Source organism: Dendrobates tinctorius, unplaced genomic scaffold (genome assembly GCF_039654945.1).
Source record: "Dendrobates tinctorius isolate UK_male_01 unplaced genomic scaffold, ASM3965494v1 ptg000070l, whole genome shotgun sequence".
Classification (NCBI taxonomy): domain Eukaryota; kingdom Metazoa; phylum Chordata; class Amphibia; order Anura; family Dendrobatidae; genus Dendrobates; species Dendrobates tinctorius.
Window position 1 is genome coordinate 13,031,159 of NW_027361738.1, and position 18,047 is coordinate 13,049,205.

The 18,047-nt window shown below is 41.9% G+C and overlaps 1 protein-coding gene across 6 annotated transcripts in view; it reads left to right on the forward strand.

The window, feature by feature from the left end:
- The window catches only part of OSBPL3 (oxysterol binding protein like 3), a 181,150-nt gene that overhangs the window by 121,063 nt on the left and 42,040 nt on the right, over nt 1–18,047 (forward strand). For all 6 annotated transcript variants that reach the window (XM_073581390.1, XM_073581389.1, XM_073581391.1 and 3 more), the window contains 6 exons: nt 5,685–5,852; nt 9,485–9,611; nt 11,041–11,144; nt 12,716–12,811; nt 13,569–13,722; nt 17,044–17,165. In XM_073581390.1, the coding sequence (XP_073437491.1) occupies nt 5,685–5,852; nt 9,485–9,611; nt 11,041–11,144; nt 12,716–12,811; nt 13,569–13,722; nt 17,044–17,165 (771 nt within the window). The remainder of the gene's footprint in view (nt 1–5,684; nt 5,853–9,484; nt 9,612–11,040; nt 11,145–12,715; nt 12,812–13,568; nt 13,723–17,043; nt 17,166–18,047) is intronic.

Consider the following 18,047-nt stretch of genomic DNA (forward strand, 5'->3'; position numbering starts at 1 on the left):
CACTCTCTGTGCACGGACAGCGGTCGTCACTCCCAGCCGGGCCAAGATCTCGGCTTTCAATTTGTCAAAGTCCTGCGCGGCTTCAGGCTCTAAGTCATAATAAGCCTTTTGGGCCTCACCGGAAAGAAACGGGGCAATCAGGCCGGCCCACCGTGCCTTCGGCCATTTTTCTCGTACCGCCGTCCGTTCAAACGTGGTCAGGTACGCCTCGACGTCATCTTCGGTTGTCATCTTCTGCCAGTACCGACTCACGTGAATCACTCTCGACTCGGCTTCCAGGTTAACCTCATGTAGGCTTGGCAGGCGCTGCGCCACCTGCTGGCGAAGCGAACGATCGGTAGCTGTCATGTCCACCAACTCCTTCAGCTGGGCCATCATCACCCGATTAGCTTCTTGCTGGACGGTGGTGGACTGTACCAGCGCTTTCACCACGTCCTCCATGCTCATGCTTGCAACGTGATGCCCGCATTCTCCACCACAATGTGACAAAACACTCCGGGATTGCCTTTGCTGGGGTCAAAGGTCACGTGCGTTCAGCATGAAACTCAGGCGCAGAGCTGGGATTCGTGTATAACTGACCCTGGGTCAGGTTTATTAACGGTGAAAGCAATGCAAAAGGAAATAAAACATAAAACAAATCCTTGCCTGTCCGGCACTAACTAAACAATGGACAACCTAACTACCAACTGGCGGGCTTCTCCCGTCCAGCCAAACCACAGTTGCAGTGGGCACTGCTTCCACTCACGTGTGTGTCTCTCACACAGACAGGCTCTCTGTGTTCCCAGGCTGAGACACTCACACAACCACCTTGCATCCTTTTATATCCACCTCCCATTATCCATTAGTAAGCAGGTGCGATACTGACCAGACTAGGCCACATAGGAAAGGAATCTGGGCGAGATATACCTGCCCTCATCCACTATTCCCACATGATTCTCACACACCATTCGTATAGCTACTTACAGGTAAAGAGAAATTAAAGGAATCTCCCCTAAGTGCAGACTTATATGGTGCAATACTGGTTTAATATTTCCTGGAGTGCGATGTCATAAGATTTTTTTTTTTTTTATGATGCCCAATTTTAGATGCAATATTTTGGCAGGTTGCATCAGTACCATTGTTGAACCTATGTAATCAATTATATGTGGTGCTTATAATATATGTGAGCGATGTCCCTTGAGCTTTTTGGATTGTCCTATTTCTAGAGACATCCTGCAATTTTGAGTGGTAATCTTTAAACAGATAACTTGCAGCAAAACTGATCTGATGGATGCAATTGTGAATACGTTGCCGAGAGAAAAACGAGACAATCAACACTTCAAGTTAAAATGTCACTTTATTGTGGTTCCATAAAAGAGAATATGGACACAAGTATCTGACAGCTGTTTCGCGTGCGGGAGGCTCTAGAGGAAGTGAGTTTCACAGGCGAAACTGCTGTCTGCCACTTTTGTCTCTACATTCTCTTTTATGAAACTTCAATAAAGTGACATTTTAATGTGAAGTGGTGTTCCGTTTTTTTCCTGGCACCTAAACTTTTAAGTCCAATGGGCAGTCCTAATCAATGACAGGCTGTCTGTCACTGATAAGACCGCCCACTGGACTCTTAAGTCCTAAAAAGTAAAGATTTCAATAATTATAGTTCAATTTATAATCTTTTTACACACAGCTGATCAGGCTGCTTGTCCAAAGAGACTGCTTTCCTTTAATCCCTTAAATTTAACCTGAATGATTGTAGAAGTTTTTTTTCGTTTTACCCAGAGCTGAAATGATCTCCCCTAAGGGCGTCTTCTGGGTTTTTTCATGATTTTAGAGGAGAGGTGGTTGGGTGTACTTTAATTGTAACTGTTTGCCATTCAGTATTCGAGCGTTTCATCTTCATCAATAAAACAGATGAAATTTGGCATCTCTCTTCAGAGTTATTATGACAGCCATAATTTCAGCAATTCTTTCACAGCTCTTTTTTTTTTTTTTATTTTGTCAGTAGATTCATCACAGTGAAGTTGGCATGTGTCAGCTAACAGATGATCTTGTGCACACATTTCTGTGTGATTTCATTCACTGGCGCTCTCAGCTCGTAAACAAATTTATGAACGCTCTCAAATTATGAGCCCAGAGCAGGTGGGAAAACAGCAAGTTCGTCTCCGTGATTACCCTTCACCGAACCCAACCAGATGGCTTTTAACACAGATTGTAGCAAAAAAAAAAAAAAAAATTGTTGTTTTTGAAATGCACACACAGGGCTCCGCACCATTGGAAATACACTGAGGCTTTAAATAACATGAAGGAATTATACCGCTTGCTCTATCACCAGTTTCCCCCTGTGGATGTCTTTGGATAGTTTTCTGTACAAACAAATTATTATAGATCAATCAGTTAGAGATTTTGCAGCAAAGGGAAATTAGCTTAAAAATCACTGAGAATAGTGTAAAAAATGAGAGTAAGATACTCCGCTTATTGATTACTTGCTTTTCCCTTTCTGACACTGGTCCCGCATTGGCCTCACATTGGCCTCAACTTCCTACATAAGTAAAGTCCCGAAGCACACCCTGGGGACAAGTCCCGAAGCACACCCTGGGGACAAGTCCCGAAGCACACCCTGGGGACAAGTCCCGAAGCACACCCTGGGGACAAGTCCCGAAGCACACCCTGGGGACAAGTCCCGAAGCACACCCTGGGGACAAGTCCCGAAGCACACCCTGGGGACAAGTCCCGAAGCACACCCTGGGGACAAGTCCCGAAGCACACCCTGGGGACAAGTCCCGAAGCACACCCTGGGGACAAGTCCCGAAGCACACCCTGGGGACAAGTCCCGAAGCACACCCTGGGGACAAGTCCCGAAGCACACCCTGGGGACAAGTCCCGAAGCACACCCTGGGGACAAGTCCCGAAGCACACCCTGGGGACAAGTCCCGAAGCACACCCTGGGGACAAGTCCCGAAGCACACCCTGGGGACAAGTCCCGAAGCACACCCTGGGGACAAGTCCCGAAGCACACCCTGGGGACAAGTCCCGAAGCACACCCTGGGGACAAGTCCCGAAGCACACCCTGGGGACAAGTCCCGAAGCACACCCTGGGGACAAGTCCCGAAGCACACCCTGGGGACAAGTCCCGAAGCACACCCTGGGGACAAGTCCCGAAGCACACCCTGGGGACAAGTCCCGAAGCACACCCTGGGGTCAAGTCCGTAGCACTGCCGCTGATCATAGGCTGTAGTGGATCACGTGCCTCCGTGCCAGGACATCATCGCTCCATTTACAGGATGTTGTCATTTTAGCAATCTCTTTTGAAGCCTTACCCGACATGAAAATACAAGGATGACAGACACAAGGGCCTTTATTAGGCCTCAGAAATCAAAAATTCCATTGGCACCACATGATTACACTGCAGCATATAGGGGGTTAAACTGCTAGCTCCACCTGTGGCAGTTACATATGGGTGCAGGTGAGGCCGCCAACACCACCACCTACTCAACATGTCAACATGCATGTTAAAGATGTGCTATTTTTTTCCATTGTTGGGTGGCTTAAAGATCTCACATTCTGGGCTCTTTCAGCGTTTCCCATGGCCACCAGCTTGGCAGGGAGCTGTAGACAGCCCTATTCACTTGAATGGATCTGTGTTGTAATGCCACACATGGGTTCCAGGTGAGATGCTGTGCAGAAAAAAGTGTGAAGGGGCTTTAACTAGAGCTGAGACCACTACCATCTATATAACTGTGACTAGACAAGTCTTCATGAAGACAAAGCCTTTTTAAATAGAAGCCGCCTAAACTGCATCTAGAAAAAAAAATGTATCATTACATGCTGCCAATAAAAATGAATGATTGACCCTGTAATGCAGGGTTTCGCCACCTCCAGTCCTCAGGAGCCACCAGCAGGTCATGTTTGTCAGGATTCCCTTAGTATTGTACAGGTGATAATTCCATCACCAGTGGAATACTAAAGAAATCCTGAAAACATGACCTGTTAGTGGCTCCTGAGGACTGGGGGTGGCGAAACCCTGCTATGTAATGTATATACAGGCTGGGTCTGCCAGAGCAGGGGTCACTTTAAGCAGCTATTCAGTCTGATCCTAACAGGGCATGTAGACACGGGCTTACCCATCATCTTTAAAGATTAAGAAAACCTATAGAGATATAGGAGTACTAGCCAAGGATAATTTAAAGTGTTTTTTAAACAGTTCTCTAAACAAAACTTAAAAAATATATATAAAAAGGAAAATGTCAGACATAAGCATAAACCACATCACGGGACCTCTAAATACAGACCTAAATGACAGCAAACAACATTATATCCTAGTACAGGATTAATACAGGAAATATGGTCAATAATCCATATCCAAAAATATGGTTCAATATGATAAGTACAGATATATCGTGGAGTAAAAATCCAACATGTAATTAATCAACCATGCGATTATTATAAATACATATATGGACAAGTGCCACTCAAAGAAATAAAAAAAAAAAAAAAAAAAAAAAAAAGTGTTGCATTCATAGGGATGTGAACATTAATGTCATACAAACAAAAAGGTTCAGGACATATGATAGCTATCACATATAGTAGCTGGTCTGTGTCTAGTAGACGGAATCAAACTACTGCCTCAAAAAATGATATCGTAGAATTAAAAGTTGGTATTAATAAAGAGGCAATATGGAGGTAGCCTTGCACACAGGTAAAAAAAGGTATTCAAAACCGCAAGTTAATCACCTATGTCCAGAAGGAAAAACAAGCTAATGCTCAAACATGAACCCAAAATAGGTAATGCAGAAACAATATGGACACAACCCTGTAAAAAGGTATATGACCCAAACTGGTAGATGAATAGGAGGCAAGATAAAACCTGTGTGAAAGCCAAGGAACACCCCTGACAAGCGTTTCACGTACAGCTTCCTCAGAAGCACCCCTTATGAATGGTTCATAGGTCTCTTTACAGAGTTATGTTCAGGAACTCGAACAGATTATCGAAGCATGCCCAAGATAAATAACACCGGAGCATGCTCGGATAACACGTTATCCGAGCACATTCGCTCATCACATAAAAGGCTGAAAAAAAGGTAACAAGCCTGTTATGTTGTTTCCATTATTGTAGTCAGATGGCTAGTTAATCTATTTTTTGAGTAAAGCTGGGTGACAAAAAATATGGCAGCTGTTATAACTCATAACATGTAACTGTTTTAAGAGAACTTGTAGCAGAATGTTCGTGTCTGCCTCCCACCTCCTCTCCTTACCTCAGGAATTGGAAAATATGTCTCCGCTGAAGACATATTCTACCCGTCAGTTGTGAATATTGAAAACTTTAATAAGAAATATTATAAAGTTTCTTATTTTCATGTGCACTATTGATTTAAAAAGAAAAAAAAAAAACAAATCAAAAATTAAAACAGTTTAATTTTTAAAGATGTCACTACTAGTGATGAGCGAGCATGCTCACATAACATGTTATGTGAGCATGCTCGGGTGTTTTCAGAGTATCTTGGGCGTGCTCGGATATTATGCTGCAGTCCCCGCGGCTGCCCGATACGCGGCTGTTAGACAGCAGCAAAACTAGCAGCTGCGGGGACTCGAACATATTATCCAAGCACGCCCAAGATACTCGGACAGCATGTTATCTGAGCACGTTCGCTCATCACTAGTCACTACTCTGCTTTTAATAACAATTTTTTCTCTGTGGTTTACTACAGGTGAAACCTCCGGAGGTTTTTGAGGACTGGGTGCTGAAGCTCCGTGACCACCGTCTTTTTCGTCAGAATGAAATTTCTGTGTTTCCCCATGATATAAATACTACATTTTATCCACTTCTCTCCGCCACAGAATCCACGTCCAGTTTTGACCCCATCTCTAGTCCACAGGTGAATACATTGGTCCTGTCTTTCCCGCCTAGGAGCGGTAATACTAGTACTCTTCAGCTCTAAGTAGAGCTTACTGCTAAGCCTTTCTATAATATAAAGGGTTGTTTGGGCGTCAATATGGTTTTAGTGCTGTCGCCAAGAATGTGAAGAAGTTATTTAATTTATTTTTTATTAGAAATTTGCCACCTCTCTGTCCTCCGCCACTCGTCACATATAAACACTGCAGTGATGGCGTTGGCAAGGATTAGTATGGGCTTACATATAAGAACCAATTCCCAAACTTCATGTTAGGGGCACATCAGACCATGGGAGGCCCATATCAAGAGATAAAAATGTGTGTTGCATATATTGCATCTTATCACAGAATGATAGCATCAGGTAGCTGGTTGTGCCATGCAGGAAAAGAATGTTAAATATGTAGTTTAATAAACCCTAAATGATATCCTTTATAACGAATGTAGCACATACTACATTTCAGTTCGTAGCAACTCCAGCAAAGAGATATACAAAAATCAATAATATAAGTTACATCACATAAAGATATACCTGACCCAGGGGCTCAAATGGTCCGTGTGCCCACCCCAACACGCGTTTCGGAACACCATCAGGGGGCGCTATTCTTCTCTGATAAGATGCAATATATGCACACACACATTTTTATCTCTTGATATGGGCCTCCCATAGTCTGATGTGCCCCTAACATGAAGTCTGTGTATTGGTTCTTCCATGTATGTCCAAACTAATCCTTCCTTGCCTGTACTATCAATAAACCAATTTTATATATTCTGTACTTGAGACCTTGTGGTTGTCTTTTGGGTCTCCCCCCAGTTTTTGATGCATATATTTGACAACCGGTCATATTCAAGTTCGCTGTATATGTTGGGGGATACATATCCGTGACCTTTTTCTTATTGTAGTGGTAATTGTGGTGTGTATATATTTAATTGAACCCCCCCCCCCCACAGCATATCAATGCTTGTCACTAATCTCTTCCATTTCTCTGTACATTGTATGACGATCCTCTCTGGACAGTCATCACATCACCACTTCATCCAATAGATGTTCATATTAGCGGCCATCATGAGGTCCCTTTTGGCTTCCGCACAGAGCTCTTCTTCTTGCAGTGTACACAGAAAGTGAGGGGGCGTACTGCATAATGTGCTATGGCTGCTATGTGTGCACCCAGCCATGGAAACCAGGAGGAGTTAAACTTTGTGGAAGTTTACTACAGTGCGTAAAAGTGCCCATGAAAGTTATGCCAACAGTGTAATTCAGCTGTCTCCGTTACCCCATCTCCGGGCCGGCACATGGACGCAGTTACTCTAGTCTTATCCATCAACAAGCTGAGATGGGAGAAACCCTACATTTATTGTACCCATCATTATTCGGGAATGGTTTAGCTATGTGTTTTTAGCTGTTCAGTTGTGCATTTTTATCTATTTTAGTTATGCATTTCTTGCTATTTAGTTGTGCATTTTTGGCTGTGTAATTATTTAATATTTAGCTTTTTAACTATGCATTTTTGGCTATATATTTATGCATTTTTAGCTGTGCATTTTTCTGTTGGGCTGCTTGTCCTGTAGTTTGACACTTTCATTACACTGTGTCCCTTGCTCCTGCCTTCTGCTTGTCCGTGACATGTCCTAGCTGAGTAAATGTCAGATCTTTGCTGCTGCCCCAGCTTTATAAAGAACACTCTCCACTTGCTTTGTACGATATGTTTTATCAGATGGGCTTCACACGGCCTTCCCAATAAGGCTTGGTTCACATGGCGTTAGGGGCATCCGTTTAACGGATCCGTTAAACTGATGCTCTAATGGAGATGTCATTTTTTTTACATCATTTGTGACCATAGCGCTAACGTATGCGCTAACACATGTTAGCAGATCGTTGCCATGCGCTACCATGCGTTAGCCCATACAGCTCTATGCACAGCGAACGTGTCCGTTCGCTGTGCGCTAGACCCGACGCACCCTCGGACGCTGCAGACTGCGTCCAAGGGTGCGTCATGAAGTAACGCAGCATGCCGATTTTTGGCATGTGTTAGGATGCGCTACAGTTATTGCGCGCAATGGCGTTAACACATCCGTTACATAGCATTAGTGCCGCTATGTAACGGATGCCGTCAGCGCATTGCCCGCAACGCAATGTGAACCCGGCCTAAGCTATTTAGAAATGTACAAGATGTAGAACTGCGGTCCCCAATGTTTTACATCCTGTGAGCCATATATATAATTTTCAGGGGTGGCCTGTAGCCATATTCAAGGCCCAAAAGTTCCCCTGCAAACACAGAGAAACACGAAATTTCAGTTTTTAAAAGAATAATTTCAGTTTGAAATATAACAAACAAAATGGCATTAGAGCGATTAAATTGGCTCGGATACAATATATCTATGTATATTATGTTGTAGCAAGGGCGTATGGGCAGAACTGTGGGATGTAATGGTGGTCCCATTGTGGGGCATTGCGTGCCACAAATAGCTCCCAAACCAATTTTTGGCGACTTCAGGTTTGGTTTAGGAGGGTTTCTATTTTTCATGATTGTTTTGTCCATAGAGATGTGATAAATACTAAATAGATAGCAGCGTCAACACACATACTCTATTTAGTCCTATGGTTCAAACTGGACATTCCCTTTTATAGTTGGCCTTTCACTTGCCAAAAAAGTACCGTAATTTATTTTTCACTCATTTAAATGCCGCAGTTCTCCTGAATCTGGCATTGTTGGTTTAGTTTTTTATTCCCACCCTTCTCCATTCCTGAGAAATGACCCTTTTTCCTTGTATATAAATTGAATCTTTTCAGCCAAGTGGGTGTGGACCTCAAGAAGACTACCATAGAGAAGAGTAGAGGGCCATGGCCACTTGGCTAAAAAGGCTACATTTAGAAACAGGGAAGAGAGGGCCATATCTCTGGAACAGAAAGGCGTGGGACAAAAAAATGGCAGGTTGGAAGAAAAAAAAAAAAAAAAAAAAAAAAAGCAAACCTATTTATGTCAAGTGACACGTCCACTTCAAGCAATCCTATTGTTGCTAAAAGATAAAGTAATGGATTGGATCTGCATTAAAGGAAAACTTTGTCACCTAATCTGAGAGCACCTTGATGTAGAAGCAGACACCCTAATTCCAGCGATGTGTCACTTACTGAGCTATTTAGTGTAGTTTTTATGAAATCACTCTTTTATCAGCAGGAGATTATCACTAGAGGACTAGTAAACCTGCTGCCATGTAGTCCAGCCACGCCCCGACTACTGATTGGCAGCTTTCTGCCTATGCACAGTGTTCACAGAAAGCTGCCAATCAGTGGTGCAGGCGGGGTTATGCAAAGCTCAGAATTCAGAGAACTGCTAGATCTGCAGAAGATAAAACAGATGTCAATCCAAACAGCAGCAACCAGTAAAGTAAAACACAGTGCTGGAATCAGGGTCTCTGCTACTATGTCATTCTGCTCTCAGATTACATGGCAAAAACTTGTTGAGAAATTCTCTTTACCGAATTATAATTCATGACCTGTTTTATTTTTCCGCTGTCTTAAATGCATAAAGTGGCCTAACATATATTGGGAATATCCTGCTGTTGCCAAGCTGATAATTAAGAGTCCATTAATATGCGATTTCTTGCTTTCTATCACAGGAAACTCAATTCACCAGGCAGAATTCACTGAAGCTGGCAGGGGGCCTAAACTTTTCCTGCATAAATAATGAAAGCAAAGTTCCAGCCTGGCTCCAGTCTAATGATGATATGGATAAATGTGCTAAAGGTACCGAAATGCATTGCAGAAAGTTGTGGCGCCATCACTGGAAAGCACGATAAATAATTAATCTGATTTATAATGCCTCGCTTACTTTTCACGTGCTTGGTGTGTGTGTTTAGAAGCTGCCTGGGCAGCACTTCTCCTCCCTTCATTGTATTACAATTTAGTATTATATAACAGATGGAGCAGAATAAATTGTGGAGAGCGTGACGCCACGGCATTTATGTCTTTGGACGTTAATATTCCGGCTGTGGCTTTGAATGGCCTCAGTGAATCAGAAGTTGCAGAATAATCATCTTTGGACATGACGCACTGTTTCACCGAATCCTGAATTAATGTCTTCCGTTTTTTTCATCTGTTTTCCTACAAATCCCCATAGACTTCTGTGATCTGCAGACATGTATGAAAATACGACAAGCACTGAATTTACTGGAATAGACACACGGTTCTTATATAAATGTGGACGTGTGACTAGTTCCAATAGATTCTATGGGTCTGCATATGGATGACACAAACTGATGTGGGAATGTAGCCTAAGGATCTGTTCTCACGCAGCGTTTTTGCTGCATGTTTTCCTGTCGGCAGGAAAAACACTGTGCAAAAATACATGCAGTTTTGGTGCGTTTTTGCAGCTTTTTAATTTCAGGTTCCCCCCCCCCCCCATTAATTTGAATGGGTGAAAAAATTGACATGCTGCGGATTCCACAAACGCAGGGGAAAAAAAACACACAGCGTGTGAATGAGATTTTAGAAATCTGATTTACTTTATGGATAGTGTAAAACAATTAGACTTCCTAATAAAGGTTTTGTCTCGTTCAGCAGTATGGATGACCTATACTTAATGGCCACTTCTAGGTATGGTCTATTCTGCAGTACCCAACAATGGCTGCTACACACCCGGCCACCGCTGGAGCAGGTAGCAACTGAATGATGGGGGTGCTGGGTGTTGGACCCCCACCATTCTGATATTAATCCAGAGGTTTGCTCATCACTATCCCTTGACCAGACTACCAGTTTCTCTCTAAAGCTTCATAAATATCTAGAATTAATAACTGATCAACGTCAGGAAAGCAGAGTTCCAAAATAAGCTCCAGAATTGGTATTTCATGACTAATCCAAAACACATTAGGAGAGCAAATACCCGCTGTGAAGAGGTTGCCCCCCTAAATCATCATGAGATCTGGCCCAATTTTGGCAAGAAACATTCAATGTGAATGTGTCCAAATACTGTGGTTGGATGAAATTTTACTTTCCGTCATTTATGTTTTTATCAAAGCTTCTCATTGAGTGGTGTTTGTGTAGGATGTTTTTTTGGCCAGGGATACATATCGGTATCTCCACTCGTGAGCAATTGAAGGTTTCAGGGCTGTTGGGTTCAGCATGAAATAAGTTGGCAGGACAGTATTTCACGGCGGTGGTGTTCTTTGCTCCGCAGACCTTTCACAGTGTCACAGCTATCTGGTGGAAATGAGTCAACTTCTTCAAAACATGGAGGTTCTTCATAGGACGTATTCTGCACCTGCAATAAATGCCATCCAGGTAACATGAGAACCTTTTCAGATCTGATACTTGCATTTTTAACCATTAAAATGTTTCTATCTTTTTTTATACCAGCTGAATACTTTGTATTTTTGTGAATATGTATTCTTAGAGATCTGCATTTATACTGTATGCTCCTCTTTTATCTCACCTGGAAATGTAAGAATAAATTGTTAATTAGATGTTACGGGGATATGATTTTTGCCAACATAGACGTGTTAGGAGAGCAGATAGGCACATATTCTGCCATAATTACACAAAAAATTGCATTGTTCATTAGCCTGTTCCATATTTTTGTGCCATAATTTACAACTTTAAGACCCCCATACACAGTAGTTGGCTTTTACGATCATTGTTGGGCCAACTCCCTACATAGAACCACTCAGTTCGGCTAAACATTCCTGTGCTCTCCATGAGAGGAGTCTTACGGCGGCTTAGCTCGAGGGTGAACAAAAGGATCGGCCATCTTAATTGGTCTGTCAGGTTACTCTGGAGCCCCCTCATACACATTAGGTTGACCGCCAATCCCACCAATATTGACCATTTTGGCTAACATGTACAACCCTACCTACAGTGGACAACCATTTAATGCGTTTGTTAATGTCAAGAATCATCCAAATATGAAAACAAATCATAATAAGTATAAAGTTTGAGTTTCTTTATTGGAACACGCCTAGCATTTTGTTCTGCATCAATAAGCAGCATTAAATCCGGCCGTATACATCAGACGGCTGTTGGCTGGATGATACTTTGATCAATCGTTCAGCCAACAACCATCTTGGCCGGCTCTCCCATGTACAGGAGCGCTTGCTCGGCCGCCAATAGACCTCTTTTCTGGTAACTTTTCTCCAGGAGAACAATACAGTCGGCAAACCTAAATCATCAATGCCCAGTCAACCATTCAGAAACGATCAGTTGGCCGGGGCCACTATACGTAGTGTTGGCCGAATCTGTTGATTATTGGCGAGTTGATATTTTGTGTTTGCGGCCCCCGCTCGACTCATAACACTTTTACATACTTTCATGTGTTACACTCCATAGAGATCGCATTCAGGACATCTGGTCTCTCATATGGAGGGAATATATTCACGCCTGTAATCAAGAAAACAAACATAAGGAAATATTAGGGAAATGTTTTCATCTGTCTCTTATGCCAACATCCAATTTGACTTAAAAAGAAAAAAAAAATAAATGCATTTTTTTACAATAAAATATCCTACTGTTTTATGTTTTCAGATCTGAGGCACATCAATATCTAAGTATATAAAAATGCAAAAGTTTACCGAGTCTTTTATCAAACTAGCAGATAGGCCTTTTCAGTGGGTCGAGAAGATCCTTTTTACCAGATCTATTAAATGTAGAATTGACCATGCAGAAACAATGTTGATCCTGCTAATTGTCTCGCCGCTAGGCGTCCTCTACGCTGTGATAGTACCGTTTATGACTCTAATTTAGCTGTGTAGACTGAGGCTTTGGTTTGTGGTTTTGTATTTTTATGTGTTGCTACTTCTTAGTAAATGTTAGATTTCCTGGAAACCCTTCTGATCTCTGCTCTTAATGTGTTGTGGAAGGTTGGTGCTCTTGAAAGTCCCAAGAAAGAGAAAGGAATACACAGGAAGAAGTGGAGGGCAAAAGGCAATAACAAAGATGCTAAAGGATCCTTACAGGTAGCAGTATGTGTTCCCCTCCTTGGTTTGATTGCATTGCTGTGAAAGCTAACAAATGTATCATTGATCTCTGTTGACAGAATGTATTTTCCATACTATGGACCTAGAATTGGAGGATAATCAAAATATATGTGCTTGGTTTAATTGAAAATGGGACACTGTTGTAATGGAAAGTTTGTTTCCTCTTGCCATTTTAGATATTTTTTTCTCACAATCTCTGGTCACAAATCGATTTTAGTGAGAAGATGTACAGTGTATACAGTCCATTTAATTCCTCTTAATGGTCCAATAAATATGGTGCCCAAATGATTACCCTTTCAAGGTTTTCTTTCCTAGACCCTCACTGATCAACAGGTTGAAGGTGCCCTGCAGTAAATGAAAAGTGACACAGCTCTGTACACTGTGTAGTGGCTGTGACCAGTGATGAGGGAGTATACTCGTTGCTCGGGTTTTCCCGAGCATGCTCGGGGGTGTCCTCTGAGTATTTTGGCGTGCTCGGAGATTTAGTTTGTGGCGACGCAGCTGCATGATCTGCGGCTGCTGGCATTAGTGTAGAAATGCTACTTGTCCTCTCCCTATGCTCCTGTATATAATTCCATTCTTCCTGAAGTCAGGCTGTACGAGCGCAATTAAATTGTTACATTAGAACTGAGGTAAAAGAAATATTTCTTCCATTTATCGTAATTTTTGCCCAAGCAGACATATAATCCATCAATGTGTAACGCTGGATTTTAATTGTCCCCCATTTTTAATATAGGTGCCGCCAACCATCGCTGGGAATATAAGATTGCACGCTTCCAACCCAAACCTCTCCACCATAGATTATGCCGAGGAGAAACAGTACTCCAGCGGATCGGACAGCTCCGAGTTCTCCAAGATGCAGGATGATTTGTGTCATATTGCACACAAAGGTGGGAGAAGTCCTAGATACGCTGATCTAACACTTTGAAACGCTATAGTATGTAACCATGGAATATATTAAGTTGGACCTTGTGTTACTGCTGTTTGCTGCACAAAATGGCTAAAGTGACTGACAGCACATTCTGTATGCACACTTCTACGTAGAAGGCTGTCAGTCACTGATAGGACCGTCCACTGGACCAAAGAGCCAAGAAAGAACAAAGGGTTAAATGATTAAACCATAGGTTGTACTGAATGTTTAATCACAGGTTCTTTTTAAAAATCTCCTTCTGATCTGGAAGTATCTTCTCGTGTGCTATTACTTATTAATTGATCGCATATGGCAGAGACTTCACAAAAGGCCGCATGAACCATGCGAGAGCCCGGACTCTGAAATCCAAATTCAGGAATTTCACAGGTTGAAGAATTCTGGTCACACTGTTCGATCTTGATTTTTCTATTTTTGCTGTGCTATGATCGGGTGACTTCAGGTGTCTCATATTTAGAGGTGAAGTATTAGTCTTTTTCACAAAAATACTTATCGTCTCATGTATCAAAATGCAGACACACAGATATGCCCTGTGCCTTTGAACCGCTGCCAAACCGCTGGTCGCTGCTATTTAATCTTGTATTTTTTCCTCTGAAGTTCACCTTGTCTTTGTAGACTCAAGACAGAACAAAAATCCTTCTGACCTGTTTGTGCTCGTAGCAGTCAAGTGCATGTCCAGGCTATGGACGCTTGCTGTAAATGTATCACACAGTGCCGGTTATCCTCTGTAGGCACAATGTTATCCATGTTCTGTTCTCAGGTGACTGTGTCAAATAAAAGCCTGGAACTTTATCAGTCCGCTTTAGCATTACTCAGTCACAGTTCAATTAAGGGGCAATGAGTCAGAACATTAAGTGTCTCCAGTGTAGAAAATGTGCCATAGTCAGGGGTACAGACAGCATAGGACATCTGATGACATTTATTTTTTAACATGCCATCTACTTATATTTATTGCATATGATACATTTTTTTAGTGGACTGTGTAATATTTGCAACTTGTGCCATTTTTAAAGAAAATTTGTCTGCAGAATTAGAGTTAATCGGCAGGTAAGTAGCGATTAAAATCCTGCTTGGCATTATTCTCAGACCAGCAGCTGCAGGAAGGAAATGAACTTATATCCTCCCTGAGGCTGCATCATTGGAGTGGTGCAGAGAGCAGTTATAGTCGCCGCTCCTCCCTGAGGCTGCATCATTGGAGTGGTACAGAGGTCAGTTATAGTCGCCACTCCTCCTTGAGGCTGCATCACTGGAGTGTTGCAACGCGCAGTTATACAAACCCTGGCAAAAATTATGGAATCACCGGCCTTGGAGGGTGTTCATTCAGTTGTTTAATTTTGTAGAAAAAAAGCAGATCACAGACTTGGCAAATCCTAAAGTCATTTCTAATGGCAACTTTACGGCTTTAAGAAACACTGAAAGAAATCAAGAACAAAAAATGTGGTAGTCAGTAATGGTTACTTTGTTATACCAAGCAGAGGGGAAAAGTTATGGAATCACTCAATTCTGTGGAAAAAAATTATGGAATCACCCTCTAAATTTTCATTCCCACCTGCATCAAATTAGATCTGCGTGTTAGTCTGCATCTATAAAGGAGTGATCACACCTTGGAGAGCTGTTGCACTAAGTGGACTGACATGAATCATGGCTCCAACAGGAGAGATGTCAATGACATCAGAGGATTATCAAACTCTTAAGAGGGTAAGTCATCACGCAATGTTGCAAAAGATGTTGGTTGTTCACAGTCAGCTGTGTCTAAAATCTGGACCAAATACAAACAACATGGGAAGGTTGTTAAAGGCAAACATACTGATAGACCAAGGAAGACATCAAAGCGTCAAGACCGGATACTTAAAGCAATATGTCTCCAAAACATGAAATGCACAACAAAACAAATGAGGAAAGAATGGGAGGAAAATAGAGTCAACGTCGGTGACCGAACTGTAAGAAGCCGGCTAAAGGAAATGGGCTTTACATACAGAAAAGCTAAACGAAAGCCATCATTAACACCTAAACAGAAAAAAACAAGGTTACAATGGGCTAAGGAAAAGCAATCGTGGACTGTGGATGACTGGATGAAAGTCATATTCAGTGATGAATCGCAAATCCGCATTGGGCAAGATGATGATGCTGGAACTTTTGTTTGGTGCCGTTCCAGTGAGATTTATAAAGATGACTGCCTGAAAAGAACATGCAAATTTCCACAGTCATTGATGATATGGGGCTGCATGTCAGGTAAAGGCACTGGGGGAGATGGCTGTCATTACATCTTCAATAAATGCACAAGTTTATGTTGATACTTTGGACACTTTTCTTATCCCATCAATTGAAAGGATGTTTGGGGATGATGAAATCATTTTTCAAGATGATGAGCAAAAACTGTGAAAACATTCCTTGAAAAAAGACACATAAGGTCAATGTCATGGCCTGCAAATAGTCCGGATCTCAATCTAATTGAAAATCTTTGGTGGAAGTTGAAGAAAATGGCCCATGACCAGGCTCCAACCTGCAATGCTGATCTGGCAACAGCAATCAGAGAAAGTTGGAGCCAGATTGATGAAGAGTACTGTTTGATACTCATTAAGTCCATGCCTCAGAGACTGCAAGCTGTTATAAAAGCCAGAGGTGGTGCAAAGTAACCATTACTGACTACCACATTTTTTGTTTTAGATTTCTTTTAGTGTTTCTTAAAGCCAGAAAGTTGGCATTTGAATTGACTTTAGTTTTGTGCCATGTCTGTGATCTGCTTTATTTCTACAAAATTAAACAACTGAATGAACATCCTCCAAGGCCGGTGATTCCATAATTTTTGCCAGGGGTTGTAGTTGCCGCTCACTCACCAATAGTGATGAGCCAGCCGTTACAGGGACGTTATAAGTACCTTTTCTCTCTGTATCTGCTGTTCCAATAAGGCAGCATTTTAATGCTGTTGACCTGCAGGTTAACTCTTTACCTGCAGATAAATTAAATTTTTGCGACATGATAGATTCCCTTTAATCTCGTTTGGTCCAAATTTCAAGAATGGTCTCACAACTACCTGTAATTTTCTTTATGAACAAGCTCAATTTTTTGCCACATAGTCTTAACATATATGTACAACAGCCATGATCCAGCATAGTAGAAAGCAATATGTACAGTAATATATTGAGCTGTGAATGCATTATGTTCCATTTATTAAATTCTTCTGCCTGACCATTGTGCAGCTCACTGTGCCGAGTGTGTCTTTTTGTGGATGCTCTCATGATGTAGATGAAAATAATAATATTCCCTTTATTTTTCTCTGCAGCTTACTTCACTTTAAAGTCTGCATATAGCAGTGTCTTTGCTGAACGAGAGAGACTTAAGCAGCTAATCGAGCAAGACTCTTCCCCAACCGCTCAGATGGGTCTGAAGAACGCCTTAGCAGCGGTGAGTGGCTGCAATCTGTGTCTGCATCGCCACGATAGATTATTTTCTGCACTCACATTTATGTTATTTGCGTCAACCTTTTGGTACTTTGTAATTGATTTACATATCATTATTTTGAGAGGGATGCCTCATCCGTTTTCAAAGGGGTTGTCCCATCTATATTCATAGAATATGCCATAACTGTCCAATAAAGAGGAGCCTCGGTGTGCTCGGGAAACATTGTTGCCGTGCAAATTATAGGCTATATTGCCGAGACTATACACAAAAATAAAGTAGTTCCTTCATGGATAGTAGAAGTACCGATAAGTTCCTCTGAGTGATAATACTACACCATGTGAGTATTTTTTTTATACTTTATGATCAGAAACCTAACCTCATTTATTATCCGCGCTTTAAGCATCAGACAAGTCTCTTCCATTTGTCAGACTTTGAAGACTTTGAGTCTGTTCATGTGGATAATAAGAGCCCAGGCTTTATCATGTTCAGAGCCAGCTTGTCATGTCCAATCAATCATTCATGAAGAGCCAGGTCCCATTGAGGGATGGCCTAAGGATTAGTGTTATGTGAGATCCACCATCATTCTTATTATAAGAAAAAATAATCGAAAACTAAAAGCATTTGGATTTCATGTCCTCGTGTCAGGAGACCAGAATTCCCCTCAGGTGACTGGCACAGATAATGATAATACAAAGCTAGAAATGGTAGAAGTGGCTTCCTAAACACAGCATAGTCATGACCTACATACCGCCTCCGTGATTTCACTGCATTCGTGTATATATCTGAGTCTGCGATATTTAAGCGCACAAGTTATTTTATAACTATTTCTTGACTATTGATGATAGGGATCTGAAATAATAGATAATCATTATTATTTCTATAGCG